Source organism: Heptranchias perlo, chromosome 10 (genome assembly GCF_035084215.1).
Source record: "Heptranchias perlo isolate sHepPer1 chromosome 10, sHepPer1.hap1, whole genome shotgun sequence".
Taxonomy (NCBI): Eukaryota; Metazoa; Chordata; class Chondrichthyes; order Hexanchiformes; family Hexanchidae; genus Heptranchias; species Heptranchias perlo.
Genome location: NC_090334.1, coordinates 55,127,914 through 55,141,670, shown reverse-complemented (window position 1 = coordinate 55,141,670; position 13,757 = coordinate 55,127,914). Strand labels below are relative to the sequence as shown.

The 13,757-nt window shown below is 47.5% G+C and overlaps 1 protein-coding gene across 8 annotated transcripts in view; it reads left to right on the top strand.

Annotated features, from left to right (window-relative positions):
* The window catches only part of LOC137326578 (MAPK/MAK/MRK overlapping kinase-like), a 136,282-nt gene that overhangs the window by 11,386 nt on the left and 111,139 nt on the right, over positions 1–13,757 (top strand). For 4 of the 8 annotated variants that reach the window (XM_067991822.1, XM_067991816.1, XM_067991817.1 and 1 more), the window contains exons 2-3: positions 7,159–7,273; positions 9,528–9,617. In XM_067991822.1, the coding sequence (XP_067847923.1) occupies positions 7,159–7,273; positions 9,528–9,617 (205 nt within the window). Of the gene's footprint in view, positions 1–6,740; positions 6,903–7,158; positions 7,274–9,455; positions 9,618–13,757 lie in introns of those variants that run through there. The other 4 variants (XM_067991820.1, XM_067991823.1, XM_067991824.1 and 1 more) reach the window with 4 other exon arrangements.

Sequence of the window (13,757 nt, the reverse complement as noted above, 5' to 3'; positions counted from 1 at the left end):
ATCCTTGGTGTTTGTGGCTTGCCAGACTTAATGGGTCATGGGGCGAATACATTGACATAGAAGCAATACGGAGTGCCTTAGTAAGACATGGGCATGCCTGTGCATTTAGAAAGCACATGACTAGTTGCCAGAATGTTGTGCAATTTTCCTCTGTGTTACTTCGCCAATCTTACAGTGAAGTGCTGTTAAGATGAATTGTAAGGCAACCTTTGAAGCATCAAATGGATTCCTATGCCTCTGGAAAGTGAGACATGTGGTGAAAAAGCGGATAGTGATAAACCCACTGCTGGTGCATGGACTGAGGAAGTGTTGCTGGGTTTGTTAGCGGAGTATCCACCTGACTGCATGTACAATTGGAACGAGACCGGACTTTTCTATCGTGCCCTGCTTGATCAAACCTACACAAAAAAAGGAGAGAAGGTGAGCGGTGGCAAAATTAGAACGGTATTGCTTTTGGTGGATAATGCAACTTGCAATGATATGGTTCTTAATCTTTTACATGCGAGGGTCTAATCTTTACCATCAATCACCACCTACATCATCCAGCTTCTTGACCAATTAGATTCCACCGAGGAAACTGGCTTTTCATAGGATATGAAAAACTATAGCATGTTGGATACTATGCATTTATCCAGTAGAGCTTGGAATGCAGTGACTCACAACTGTATCAGTAACTGCTTTAGAAACTGTGGTTTGGTTTCTAGCGAGGAAAACCATGACCCAGTCGAAGTTGAGGAGGTTGATGAAAGGATTGAGTGAGGCGGTGGTGGATGATGACCTTGACATCTGCGCAGAGATGAGTGATACAGAAATTGTTTCATCTCTGAAAGACTTGGCAACAGAGGCTGCAGAGGTTGTAAATGAATAAATGGAAAATCCCAAAGTTAGAGAAGTAAATTCTGTACTGTACGTTCTGCGTCGATTCATTGGGCTCAATTTTAAAAGCCAAGTCTGGGTGCACTGGGGGTGGGCAAAGAAAATCTTAGAAATCCGGAATGGGATCGAATCCCGGCTCCAACCCACCGACTTTCACGTTTGACCCAGACGCATCTGGGTCCGCATGCGCTTCAGGAAGCCGGCAGGCTGATATATTTAAACCAGTAATTAAGGGAGTTGAACTTGTTAAAGTACTTAATTTTATGTTGATTAAGGCAGGGAAAGGATTTTAACTCTGCCTCAGCGTGTTTCCTGTGGCCTCTGAAACGCGCCATGGTGAAAGAGTCGTGATTCAGCCGGCAGCCATTTGGGCATTTAAATGCCTGATGGACAGACGGGGATAAAAGGTGAGTTATTGCAGCAGGGCACTCAGTTCTCTCAAACTTCTGGGTGGGAGATCTTTGTGTTTAGACTGAAAATTCTTTGTTTCCACTCAGAATTGTTCTGTTTACACATATTCACCAACATTTCGGACCCCCTCAAACTGACACCATCAGGATGGGGGGCGTGATGGGTGCATTCACCATTACATCGGAGGATGAGGAACATCGCCGTTCTCGCCAGGCACGGTGTGCACTTCTACCACTTGGAGCTCCACAACACAGTGCTGCACCAAAGGCACCTGCACAAGAGCACAGAGGGGAACATCAGAGGGAGCGACGTTGCAGGAGGCACTACCCTCATCAGAGGGTTAACAGACAGAGGCTCAGCTTCCTGGCCCTCTCTGAGGAGCAGTGCATATGGAGGCTGAGAGTGAGTCGCCAGGTGATCGCAGACATCTGCAGCCTCCATGCCGAGCTCCTCCTGGCTGGGCCTGACAGCATCTCATTACCCGTGGCAGTTAAGGTCACCACTGTCCTCAACTTCTTCGCCTCCAGGGGATCATTCTAGGGTGCCACCGGTGACATCGCTGGGGTCTCTCAGTCATCTGCATACAAGTGCATAAGGCAGGTCACCGACGGCTTGTTTCGCAGAGCCTTGCATTACGTCAACTTCCCCATGGCCGATCTCAGCCAGATAGAGAGGGCAGTGGGATTCCACTCTGTGGCTAGCTTCCCACGTGTACAGGGTGCAATCGATTGTATGCATGAAACAATCCGAGCACCTCCATACGAGCCAGGACTGTTCATCAACAGAAAGGGGTATCACTCCATCAACACTCAGCTTGTTTGTGACCACTGCAAAAGACTTCTTCACGTGTGCACCAGATTCCCTGGCAGCTGCCACAATTCGTTCATTCTGAGGGAATCCAACATCCCAGGCCTCTTCCACACACCGAACACCCTTAAGGGCTGGCTCCTCAGAGACAAGGGATACCCCCTGCACACGTGACTCATGACACCTCTGAGGAACCCCATCGGTGAGCAACAGCGTCGTTACAACGACAGCCACATTGCCACCAGGTCTATAACTGAACATGTGATGGGCTGCTGAAGATGTGATTTTGGTGCCTCGATCATTCTGGGGGAGCGTTTCAATACGCACCAGCGAGAGTGGGTCGCAATATAGTAGTGTGTTGTGTCCTGCACAACATGGCGCAACAGAGAGGGGTACCGGTTGAGGAGGCTCCATCCCCTCATCCACCATCCACATCTGCCATCCACACTAAGGCGGAGCAGGAGCAGAAGGAGGACGAACCCATGGGCAGAACAGCAGCTCACCTGGCTGCTTGTGAGGCCAGGGAGTCACTCATATGTGAATGGTTCTCGTAAGATCAGAAAGTGAGAAGAGTCCAGTCCTCACACCACCTGGAAAGACCAGCGCCAACACCAGTCCCCACCTCCCCCCCCACACCCTCCCTGCACAAAACAGTCCTGCAACTACACATACACCCACTGTAAAGTGACTCACTGGTTGGTATCAAGTGTCGCCGTTCATGGTGAAGCACATGAAAGCCAGTCAAGAATGGGCAAGACGTGGCAGTAGTGGTGAGAATGATAACATTTAATGTGACTTTAACATAAACCAAATATAAATTAAAAACATGACAGTCTATCAGACACCCTTGCGCATACCCTTTGTGATCACAAATCCTTAGCCTTTCTCTTCCTACCGCTTCTACATGGTGCATCCCCTATGGCTGCAGCAGAGGTAGTGGCAGGTTTCTCATGTCCATTGCCGACTGCTTAAAAGCTTTCGGCCTACGCCTGCTGCGTTTTGGAGCTCGTGAGGGCCCCTCCAAAGACTGCTCCACCTGCACCTGTGCAGGGGTAGACTCGGCCACCTGGAGAAGAGGAGCATTGTGGGTACTGGTTGAGAGGGGGGGTAACGGGTGAGACGTGGGAGCGCTTTGAGTGGTGTCCCCACTTCCACGTCTCCTTTCGCCATCATCCCTCTCCTGGAGCAGGCCCACATCACTCCTACCACCCTGCTGGACAACAGTTTGGAGGACATGTGTGATGCCTTGGAAGGCCACTTCTAAAGTATCTGTCAGCCTGTTTAAGGCGGCAGAATGTTGTTCACCGAGTCCGAATGGCCGTTGTCAGGGCCTGCAGGGACTAATTTGTGAGCCGTGCTTGAAGCTCAACGGAGACTAGCCTTCTCTCCATCGCAGACATTCCCGCAGTTACCTACAACACCGTCTCAGACAGTTGCTCACATCCCTGCAACACTATCTCAGAGATTCCCTCACGTACCTGTGCCGCCATTCCACTCATGCAGGAGTTGGACTCCTCCATCCTCTACACTATTGTGGAGAGTGTGCGTGGCACCTGTTCCAGTACCTTTGCAAATGTCCCTCAATCATTCTCCTTTTAAAGGATGGCCCTGGGGTTCAGCTTCTACGTCCAGCCGAGTAGAGCCTGGAGAGAAGTGTGCCCACTGACGCGGACTCTCCACAGCTGCCCCTGCCACCAGTATCTGCTTGTGCTCACTTGTGTGTGGTGACTCACCAGGTGCCAAACCAACTAACTGACTACGAGGACCCACCGAGGTGTGAATATCTGCGCTGATGGATGGCTTACTATGATGTGACCGTGCATCCTCAGAGTCTGGTGCTCCTCTCAGGAATCGCCCTCTGCTGTCACTGCAGTCGTTGAAGGGCCTGTAAGAGAACAGAAGGCAATATTAAGCATCATCACAGATGTGTCATGTTGCGATGAGCATACTGAGGTGTTCAACATGCCAATCATTGTTAACATCAATTCATGTTGTGTGTGATGAATGTTGAAGTTGTATCACCAGACATTTGTGGGGTGCCAGTCTCGGCGTCCCCGATGGACAGGCACTCGAGGATGTGGCTGATCTCCAGGGCCTCCTCCTCCGCGTCTGTGAGGACCACTATTTGTTGTGGTCCCCTTCCAGTCCTCACCCTCTCGCATGCATTTTGCGTTCTCTTCTAGGAGGAAAGTACAGACGTGTGAGGAAGTGATAGTGAAGTGGTCAGCCGACAAATGCATTGCTTTGGGTGAGGCTGACTGTGAAAGAGGTGCATCAGAGGGTGAGTATGAGACAGAGACATCACATTGGATCAGGATTGGGGTGAGTGGTAGTGATGGGGTGACAAATGGGGAGGTGAAGAAGTGCTCAGGAAGTGCAGATAAGTTGAGGATGAGTCTTAAGTGGGTATGAGGAGTGATGTGATGGAGTAGTCTTGGCCGTGCACAATGAGTTGGGGGGGTGGGGTGACGTGCACCACAGAATGCACGAGATTCAGTAAGTGTACTCACTATTGCTCACCTGGTTAGGTCATTGAAATGCTTCCTGCGCTGGATATGTTGCTGCTGCTGGTGACCTCCTCTGCCACCTCGAGCCAGACCTTCTTGGTGGCAGAGGCAGGGCATTTCCTCTTGTTGGCCGGGTAAAATAGCTCCCTCCTCCTCCTCACCCCGGCCAGTAGCACCTGAAGTGTGGCATCGTTAAATCTTGGAGCAGCCTTGCCCCTGTGCTGCTCTATTGGGTCTCCTTGCTCTTTGCTCCAGCAAAATCCATTGGCCCTTTAAATTTAGACGCTCCAGCTGACACCTCTCATGCGGGTGCGCAGTCCGCCCACTGTGCAGCTTTCGGATGGCAAACCCAGAAGCCACGTTAAGGGCCACCAATTACGTTGCAATCGTGTGGGGAAAGGTAAGTTTTTATTATCTGGGTTTGCCACGCGCCCAATGACCCCCTCCATCCCACCACCTTTTTAAAATTGAGCCCATTAAGTCAAAAGATAGTGAAATGTTTGATGAATTTTGTGCACTAGAAGTCAAAGTGTGGAGGTTGATGATTTCTGATCTCCACCAAAAAAAACACACAATTCTTCACAGCATAAAAAAATGAGACGTGAGCATTTTTCTTTAATTTTTAATGTTATATTGTATTCACTTTTTTAAGATGTTGTAATTTTTAAGTTGTTATACTGTGTTCACCCTTTTTGTTAGATGTTGTTCGAAATTTAGGCAAATAAAGGTTGTTATGCACTAGATCAGCCTTGATATTTGTTGCTTTTGTTGCTCCATGCAATTTGTGAGGTTGTCCCAAGCGGGTTGCACTGCATAGCTTCTAAAATGGAAGTGAATATGGAAGTAATCCAATTATGCGGGTTGCACTGTATAGCTTTTAAAATGGAAGTGAATAAATATTTGAAAAAGAAAAAAAAGGGTATGGGGAAAGAACAGGGAAATGAAGTTAAGTGAATAGCTCTTTCAGAGAGCTGGAGCAGGTGGCATGGGCAAATGACCTCCTCTATTGTAAAATTCTATGATTTCCAGTTTTGGAGTCTGACATTTTTCTTTCTTTCACTCCCTCCCCAGCAAGAGAATGCTATGGAGGCAGGACTATGCCAGCATCCATCGTGCAAGTATCAAAATCTGTTAAATTTATAGGGCCTACCGTTTTAACAGAGTGCTTTCACTTACATCATGAATATATGAAATAATCCCACCTTCCCATTCTGTTGCTTTCACACTCTCCAGGCAGAGAAAGCAAGAGAAACATGATAGTGGTGCCCATAAATCCCACAGCAAGGCAGGCTTTGAAGAGAAATAAGAAAAAGAGACACTGAGAATGCAAGGAAAAGAAAAAAGAAAATCAGAAAACGCAGGAAGCACGGGAGAAAAATAAACTGATTCCACTTTTATCTGAAGGTTGCAGTTTGGGCTCTATTTTCACAGTGATACTCAAATCATCGCAAAGTTAGGGAAGCATGGTAGCAAAATAGAGATTGTTATTAATGTTGAAAGCTTACCACATTTGGTGGGGCGTCATACCATATGCTTTTATACAGCAGTTGGTGCCCATTCATTCGGGTATGAAATCGCCTCTTGTGTGATTTTTGATGAGGGTTGCTTGAAAGCAATAACTACCCCATAACTATCAGGAGACTCGACTACTCTAATAATAACGGGGGGGGGGGGGGAGGAGGAGGAATCAGTGACTGGGTACTGTAGCATCAATGGCGATATCACACTGAACTAGAACTAAATCAGATCGGTTGCTCAACGCAGGGCACATCTGATGGGTGGAGCTTGCCGCTTTTAAGCTGCGATAATGCTTTTGGTGCAGGGCAACACCTCAAGAACCTCGCCCTCCCCTCCACAAAACAGCGACCACCCGCTATTAAAATGTTGATTGTTCGCTTTGAAAAATATATACAATCAAACGGTTGACTTGTATCAACTGTGAAAAAATAATGATTTCTCTGACTTACGAGGGAAAAGATGCGAGGTCACGACATCAGAGGCTAGACAGCTGGCGAGTGGTAAGGAATGTGATTGCATTGGCATGGCTCACCTGGCAGTTGGTGCTGGAAGGCCCTGGTGCTCGTGCCCAGGAGAAGGGGTCAGAGGGCAGGCGTGCCTGGTTTCCAGGGCAATGCCGATGTGAAATGGCGGCGAGCAGCCGGTGGCCTTTCCTTTCTGCTCAACTCATCGCCGCCCGAATCCCGTTCATCCGTGTTTAACCTTGCTGAGATTTTGCACTGAAAAATAGGAACGTATTCCAGAAATGTATTTACGCTTTAAGCCATGAACCGACGATGAACAGTAAGATGATATTTGCATAAAATGAAATAGTAAACAGCCGAGAAACACAACCATAAGCGGACACTGTTCCACGGAGATCGTCTGCCATCTTGTGCACACTTGGGTATCACAGTGTGCAAAACAAAATATGAAGAGTTGTTACCTGCTGGCCCAAAGGACACGGGATCTACCCGTGTAAATTAAAAATCCGGGGGGGCGGGTGTTTAAAACCAATGTTACTTTGTTTGATTAAATACTGTCATTTCTTTTTTAAAAGAATATCGACTAGTGGCTAAAATAGGCGAAGGCACATTTTCAGAGGTCTGGAAGGCACAAAGCTTAAAAAATGGGACCTACTACGCCTGTAAAAAGATGAAACAACAAATCGAAAGGTAAATTCAAATCATTATAATCATATCGTTTTTGAAATTACGATAGCTTAATATGTTGTGAAACCTCCATTTTTGTTAATTGTTTTTTTTAAATCCTAGAGTTGTCTTAGTCAAACTTATTATAATCGAGTAGCAAGTAATTATTTATAAAACAATTCCTATATATTTGACACAAAAGGCTTGTTTATACGTACTGTTCTAAATATTTCTTTTATTGTTAAAAGCTGTCATTGCAATTCTTTAGAATATATATTTGACTGTAGTAAAGCCTAGTAATAAGCAATCGATTTTAAAATCAGTGACAACATTTTGTTACTGGCGTCATTTGTGTAGCGGACGGTATACGTGGGTGTATGGCTTATAGTCACTTTACATTTCTGATGAGAGCCAGAAATGGTGGCATGGACTTTTAAATCAACTGCCCGTACTGCCAGAGCTCCAGCAATCAGTCCCAGCCTGCCCCTCCCTACCCGAGTCCTGTTGCTGCTATTGTAAAAGCTGAAGTGATTCAGCTGCAGTCAGTCATTTCAGCTTTTACTACAGCAGCAACAGAACTCGATCAGAAGCATGGGGGTGGGCTGGGCTGGGGAAGTGTGGGTTGAGGTGATGGGAGTGACATGGGGAGTTGCACTCGGATTTGGGTAAGAGGTGGTTAAAGAGGGAGGGGAAAACCAGGGAGTAGCATTGTGGCGGGTGGGCAGGAGTGTACAAAACCAGCATGGATGGGGTGTGGAGGGAGGGGCACAGTGCAAACGTGGACTGGAAGGGTTGCAGAGCTACACAGTAGTAGTATGGACTAGTGGGAAGAGGTGGGACACACAGTGTCAGCAGGACTGGAAGGAGTGAGAAAGGACATAGTGCCAGCATGAACTTGGGGGGGGGGGGGGAGAGTGGCAGGGAGGGGACAGTCCCAGCATAGGTTTGTCTGGAAGCAAAAGAGATCCTTTTGGTTATGTCCTAGTGCCCATAGCCTCGCTTTGAAGAACTTCCTTCTGGCTTCTTGGGGTACATTCACCTAATAGTGCATCTGTGCACTGTCTAGTCCATGATGGTCCACTAATACAGCAGACTGTTCTCTGCAGCCCCTGTAGGCAGTAATAATTGCAGCAGCTAACTTTTTTGCATTCTGTTTTTCAATTTCTTCCACAGGTCAAGGTCCTAAACTCTCCCCCTAGCCTCCAGTTCCCAACCTTTCTCTCTTGACTCCATCACAGTGGGGTGTCATATTTTGTATGTCAGGACTCAGCCAAAACTGACTGCAAATAATTTACTCATTTAACTTTTAAATTCCCGATTGGTCGCTGTTTTGAGTCTGATGCGAACGGCAAGGCGGCACTGGAGCACATTGTCGTGGCTGTGCTGTGCTAAGTCAGCCAAATCTGCACTTCGACCCCCCACCCCCCAATCATTCAACCATAGGTCGTCCCCTACTCCCTCAGGCCTCCAGCTCTATCCTGGATGGGTGCTGAGGGGTAGCAATGGACTGACTGCTTTGTGGCTTCTGGTGGCTAGCTACTGCACGTGGATGCATAAGCTCTTGACTGGTTGCTGGTAAGTGGGCTCTTGCTGGTTGTTAGTAGTAGCTGGCTGCTGATTATGGACAAGTGGCTTCTAGTTTCTGGGTGGCTTCTGGTGGCTGGCTACTGGTTGTGGATGGATGGGCTCTTATGACTGGTTGCTGTAAGTGGGTGCTGGCTCTGGCTGCTAGTGGTAGCTGGCTGGCTACTGGCTGCAGGCTGGTTGACTGACTGTGGGCTGGTGGGTTTATCTAGTCTTTCTGATCTGTATAGTTCAGTTACTAATTAGATAAAATCACTTAGATCAGCGGCATATGTTTCAATGTTTTAATTGTATAGTGTACTCCAAAACATTGGAAAATGAACATTTCCTGGGGAATTGCACCCAGACCTCCCCCTGCACTCCCCTCCCCCCCCCCAGAAATAACTTCTCATCTATGATGTGCAGTATAGCCACTTCTAAAATTGCCACTACACCACTGGGTGATATTGCACATCAGGCACGTAATGTATGCTATCAAATGCAACCAGTATAAACAGTTTAAAATGCAATAAATTTCTACAGACAAATTAAGCCATTTATACTGGTTAAATAGACATGAGAAAATGAGTTGTAGAAAGTAATAGAATTTTTTAGGTTTAGTCGATATTTATAAACTGTGTAGTTTCATGCTTGTAGACTGTATCTGAACCAAGCTGCCAGATAACGATTGTGCTCTGCCAAATTTTGTAATCAGCATAGAGCAGGTGAATAATCTACGCGAAATTCAAGCTATGCGCAGACTGAGTTTACATCCTAATATTCTTCAGTTACATGAAGTGGCCTAGTAAGTATTGCTTCATTAATGCATATTATCATTAAATATATTTATAAAACAATGTAATGTTTATAGATCTACTGCTTTATACCTTTAGTGGATTGGAATTTTGTCTACTAAGCAAAATGTCTGAACCCAAGAAATGTTTTGCATTTTCATGAAGCACGGCACCAATACTCACCAACAAGGTGTAACTAACCTCAGCTTAATGCTGTCAAATATTTTGAATAATAATTTTTTTGCCATTACTGTTTACCCTCAGCTATGCATACGGATTTTCTGACTATAGTCAATGGATGAAATATCTAGCCTATAGCTTCCTTGCATATAACTACATAGAACATTATTCTAGCAAAAGAACTAACCTAATTTTTTAACTTGTGAGCTATTATTCTAGAAAATCTTTAAAATGCTAAATACACAAAGTATTTACTGTTTCCACTATGCTAATAACTGTAATAAATATTTGTATTCATGGACACTTTTTTCCTCACCAATTTTTCTCCCCTCTCCTCCTCCTGAATTGTAAACAATTTTACAACACCAAGTTATAGTCCAACAAATTTATTTTAAATTCCACGAGCTTTCGGAGGCTTCCTCCTTCGTCAGGTGAACGGTGTGGAAATGAAATTTTTGAATCCTTCGCATTTTAAAATCACAGAACAATGCCTGGTGATTACTGCCCGTTGCCAAGGCAATCACAGTGAGCAGACAGAAAGGTGTCACCTAAAAAGGCCACCGAATATACAAACCCCCCAAAAAAAAGAGAGAGAGAGAGAAGGAAGACAGTCAATGACCCGTTATATTAAAAACAGATAACATTTGTTCGCTGGTGGGGTTACGTGTAGTGTGACGTGAACCCAAGATCCCGGTTGAGGCCGTCCTCATGGGTGCGGAACTTGGCTATCAATTTCTGCTCAACGATTTTGCGTTGTCGTGTGTCTCGAAGGCCGCCTTGGAGTATGCTTACCCGAAGGTCGGTGGCTGAATGTCCATGACTGCTGAAGTGTTCCCCGACGGAGAGAACCCTCCTGTTTGGCGATTGTTGCGCGGTGTCCGTTCATCCGTTGCCGCAGCGTCTGCATGGTCTCGCCAATGTACCATGCTCTGGGGCATCCTTTCCTGCAACGTATGAGGTAGACAACGTTGGCCGAGTCACAGGAGTATGAACCGTGCACCTGGTGGGTGGTGTCCTCTCGTGTGATGGTGGTATCTGTGTCGATGATCTGGCATGTCTTGCAGAGGTTACCGTGGCAGGGTTGTGTGGTGTCGTGGACACTGTTCTCCTGAAGGCTGGGTAATTTGCTGCGAACGATGGTTTGTTTGAGGTTGGGTGGCTGTTTAAAGGCGAGTAGTGGAGGTGTTCGTCATCATTGATGACATGTTGAAGGCTGCGGAGAACATGGCGTAGTTTCTCCGCTCCGGGGAAGTACTGGACGACAAAGGGTACTCTGTTGGTTGCGTCCCGTGTTAGTCTTCTGAGGAGGTCTACACGATTTTTCGCTGTGGCCCGTCGGAACTGTCGATCGATGAGTCGAGCATCATATCCCGTTCCTACTAGGTCTTCAGGTCCTCCTCCTGAAGGCATTGACACCTTGCTGGGGTATTATTTCACAGGCACTAATCACCTCCAGTACCCTTATCAAGTAGCCATTGTTTATGTTTCAGCCTTAACAATGGGCACTAGCAGGATATTTGTCTACCAGGGAAGTGGGAGGTGTTTGGGGAGGGGAGGCAGGCAACCACAACAGATACTGATCTATCCTCACAACTTTAACACATTTGAGGGGTTAAATTGGATAACCCCGGAAAACGGGTGTGTGGATCGTGGTCCACGATTAACCCGCGCCTGTTCATTGCGCTGCAGGCAGCACATCAAATTCGAGTTGCCTGCTGTTTTAAATGATTGCTACGTGCAGCCAGTGCTACCTGCACTGTTGATTGGCTGCATGCATAGCAGTGGGCCCAATATTGTGAGTAGCTTGTGCTTCTTAAAGGCAGCCTGCACCTCTTAAAGGGGAGGCTACAAAAAGTGGCGGGAGTCATTTGTGAAGTGATTCAGTGCTCTAATACTTTGAAGAATGGCTGAGCCTGGGAGAAAGCATGCACCAAGGTTCTCTGATAAAGTACTGGAGGCCTTGATGCAAGAGGTGGAGAGGGGGGACATCCTGTATCTGCAGGGGGGCAGGAGGCCCTCCAGACATATGCTCAGGAGGCAGTGGGAGGAAGTAGTGGCGGAGGTCAATGCCTGGAGCGCAGCTCCGAGAACATGGATGCAGTGCAGGAAGAAGTTCAATGTTTTAACACGAGTTGTCAAGGTGAGTGAGTGAATTCAATCTTCAAATGGCATATCCTACCAACCGCACCACTAGCCTCATCCACTGCTCAATTCACTACAACCCCATCACCCACCTACCAAAAATCTCTATCAATCAGTACTCAACCATTCAATTCATATGGTTTACCTCACCCTCACACACTTAGCACTGTTGTAAGCCTCACACTCACAGCTCACACACACTGGCAGCTATTCAACCATGACAGCCACATGACCCAAACATCTTGCAGGACATGCACTGACACACTTCCCTCTTTCTTGCAGGCGAAGGTAGCGCATTGCAGGAGGCAGCAAGAAAGCGCTGGAGGATGCCAAGCGCGCCTACACGTTTTAACCCCGTGGAGGAGACAGTGCTGGCCATCGTGGGAAGGGGCATCGCTGAGGCCGTGGCCACTGATGATGCTGGAGGGATTGATGATGAGGGTCTCTACATAGCTAATCCTCCTTCTCTCTTCCCACTTCTTCCTCATCCCACAGTCTTTCCTCACTCACGTGCTGCAGATGGTGTAAGCGCGCACTTCTTGCTTTCTCCTCTCCCCTCACCACAATCCAACTGTGTCCCTTTGCCATTTCAGATATCCAAGAACCAGAACCTTCCCAGTCAGAGGAGACAGAGGAAGAAGACAGTGATGACGAAGAGACACTGTCACTCGATCTTACACTCACAGCCACCAGCTCAGAGACTGACACTACGAGAATTATAGAGGCTAGGATAGAGGAGGGATCTGCACGTGGTGAGGCACTGGGCGCAGGAGGCAGGGTGGGGAGAAAGGATACCGCAGGTGCCAGCTTGCCACAGGGCGAGGTCACACACTAGTTCTGCTGCAGAGGATTTAGATGAGGACTTCGATGGGCCAGGCCGCAGAAGAAGGCTGATGGGCGTACACAACCAAATGCTTGGTGCACTGGAAAGCCTGCCAGAAAGCCTGCGCACAGTGAACATGGAGGAGTCCAGCTCCAACTTGGCACAGGGCTTTGCACAGAGCTCGGCGCCCATCCTTCCAATATGGAACCGGTGGTCACCTCCATCACCACACTGTGGAACCCACCATGATGCAACATCTGTTGACTGCTGTCACAGCTTCCATTGCAGCACAAACAGCTTTAACCAAAGGTCAGACTGCTGCCTTGGAAACTCAGATTGCTGCCATCATAGCTCTGGATACCACTGTTAAAAGGGACTTCCAGGACATCAAAGCAGTCCAGCAATCTGTTCTCCAACAGATCACCAGGATTGCTGAGGCACTGCCCCGGGAGAGTGGCAGTGTTCCATGGAAGAGGAACCTGCTGTCCTCTCTCAGGATGACAGCATTCCTGCCCCCACCCCTGCCACTCCCTCAGTGCCCTTGCTGTTGCCTGTCAGCCAGCCGGCCCAGACTGCTGCAGCCCAGGCCAAGATGGTGCAGTCTGAAGCCGGGCCCTCTAGCCCCGGAGCTGCTTGAGGCGGCCGTCTGCAGTCTCCTCAATTGAAAGACAGCTCCTTCTACCTCCCATGCTCCAGCCACTGGGGAAGCACCTTGTAGGAAAGGTAAAAGTACATGAAAGACAGGCACTAAGGGACTACACAAGGGAGAATAGTCTCACTTTGTTTGCATTATTTCATGAGTGAATTTATGAATGTGGATGTGAAATTGGTGTGCAGTAAAAAAAAAATGTTTTACAAATATACCAAGAAGGAAGGCTAAGCACATCACCACAGGAAAAGAGAACAAAAAGACAAAAAGCTGGAAACACTCAGCAGGTCAGGCACCATCGTAGAAAAACAGAAGTCAGTTGGCCTTGCACATCTTAAGACCCTTCCTCAGGACTGA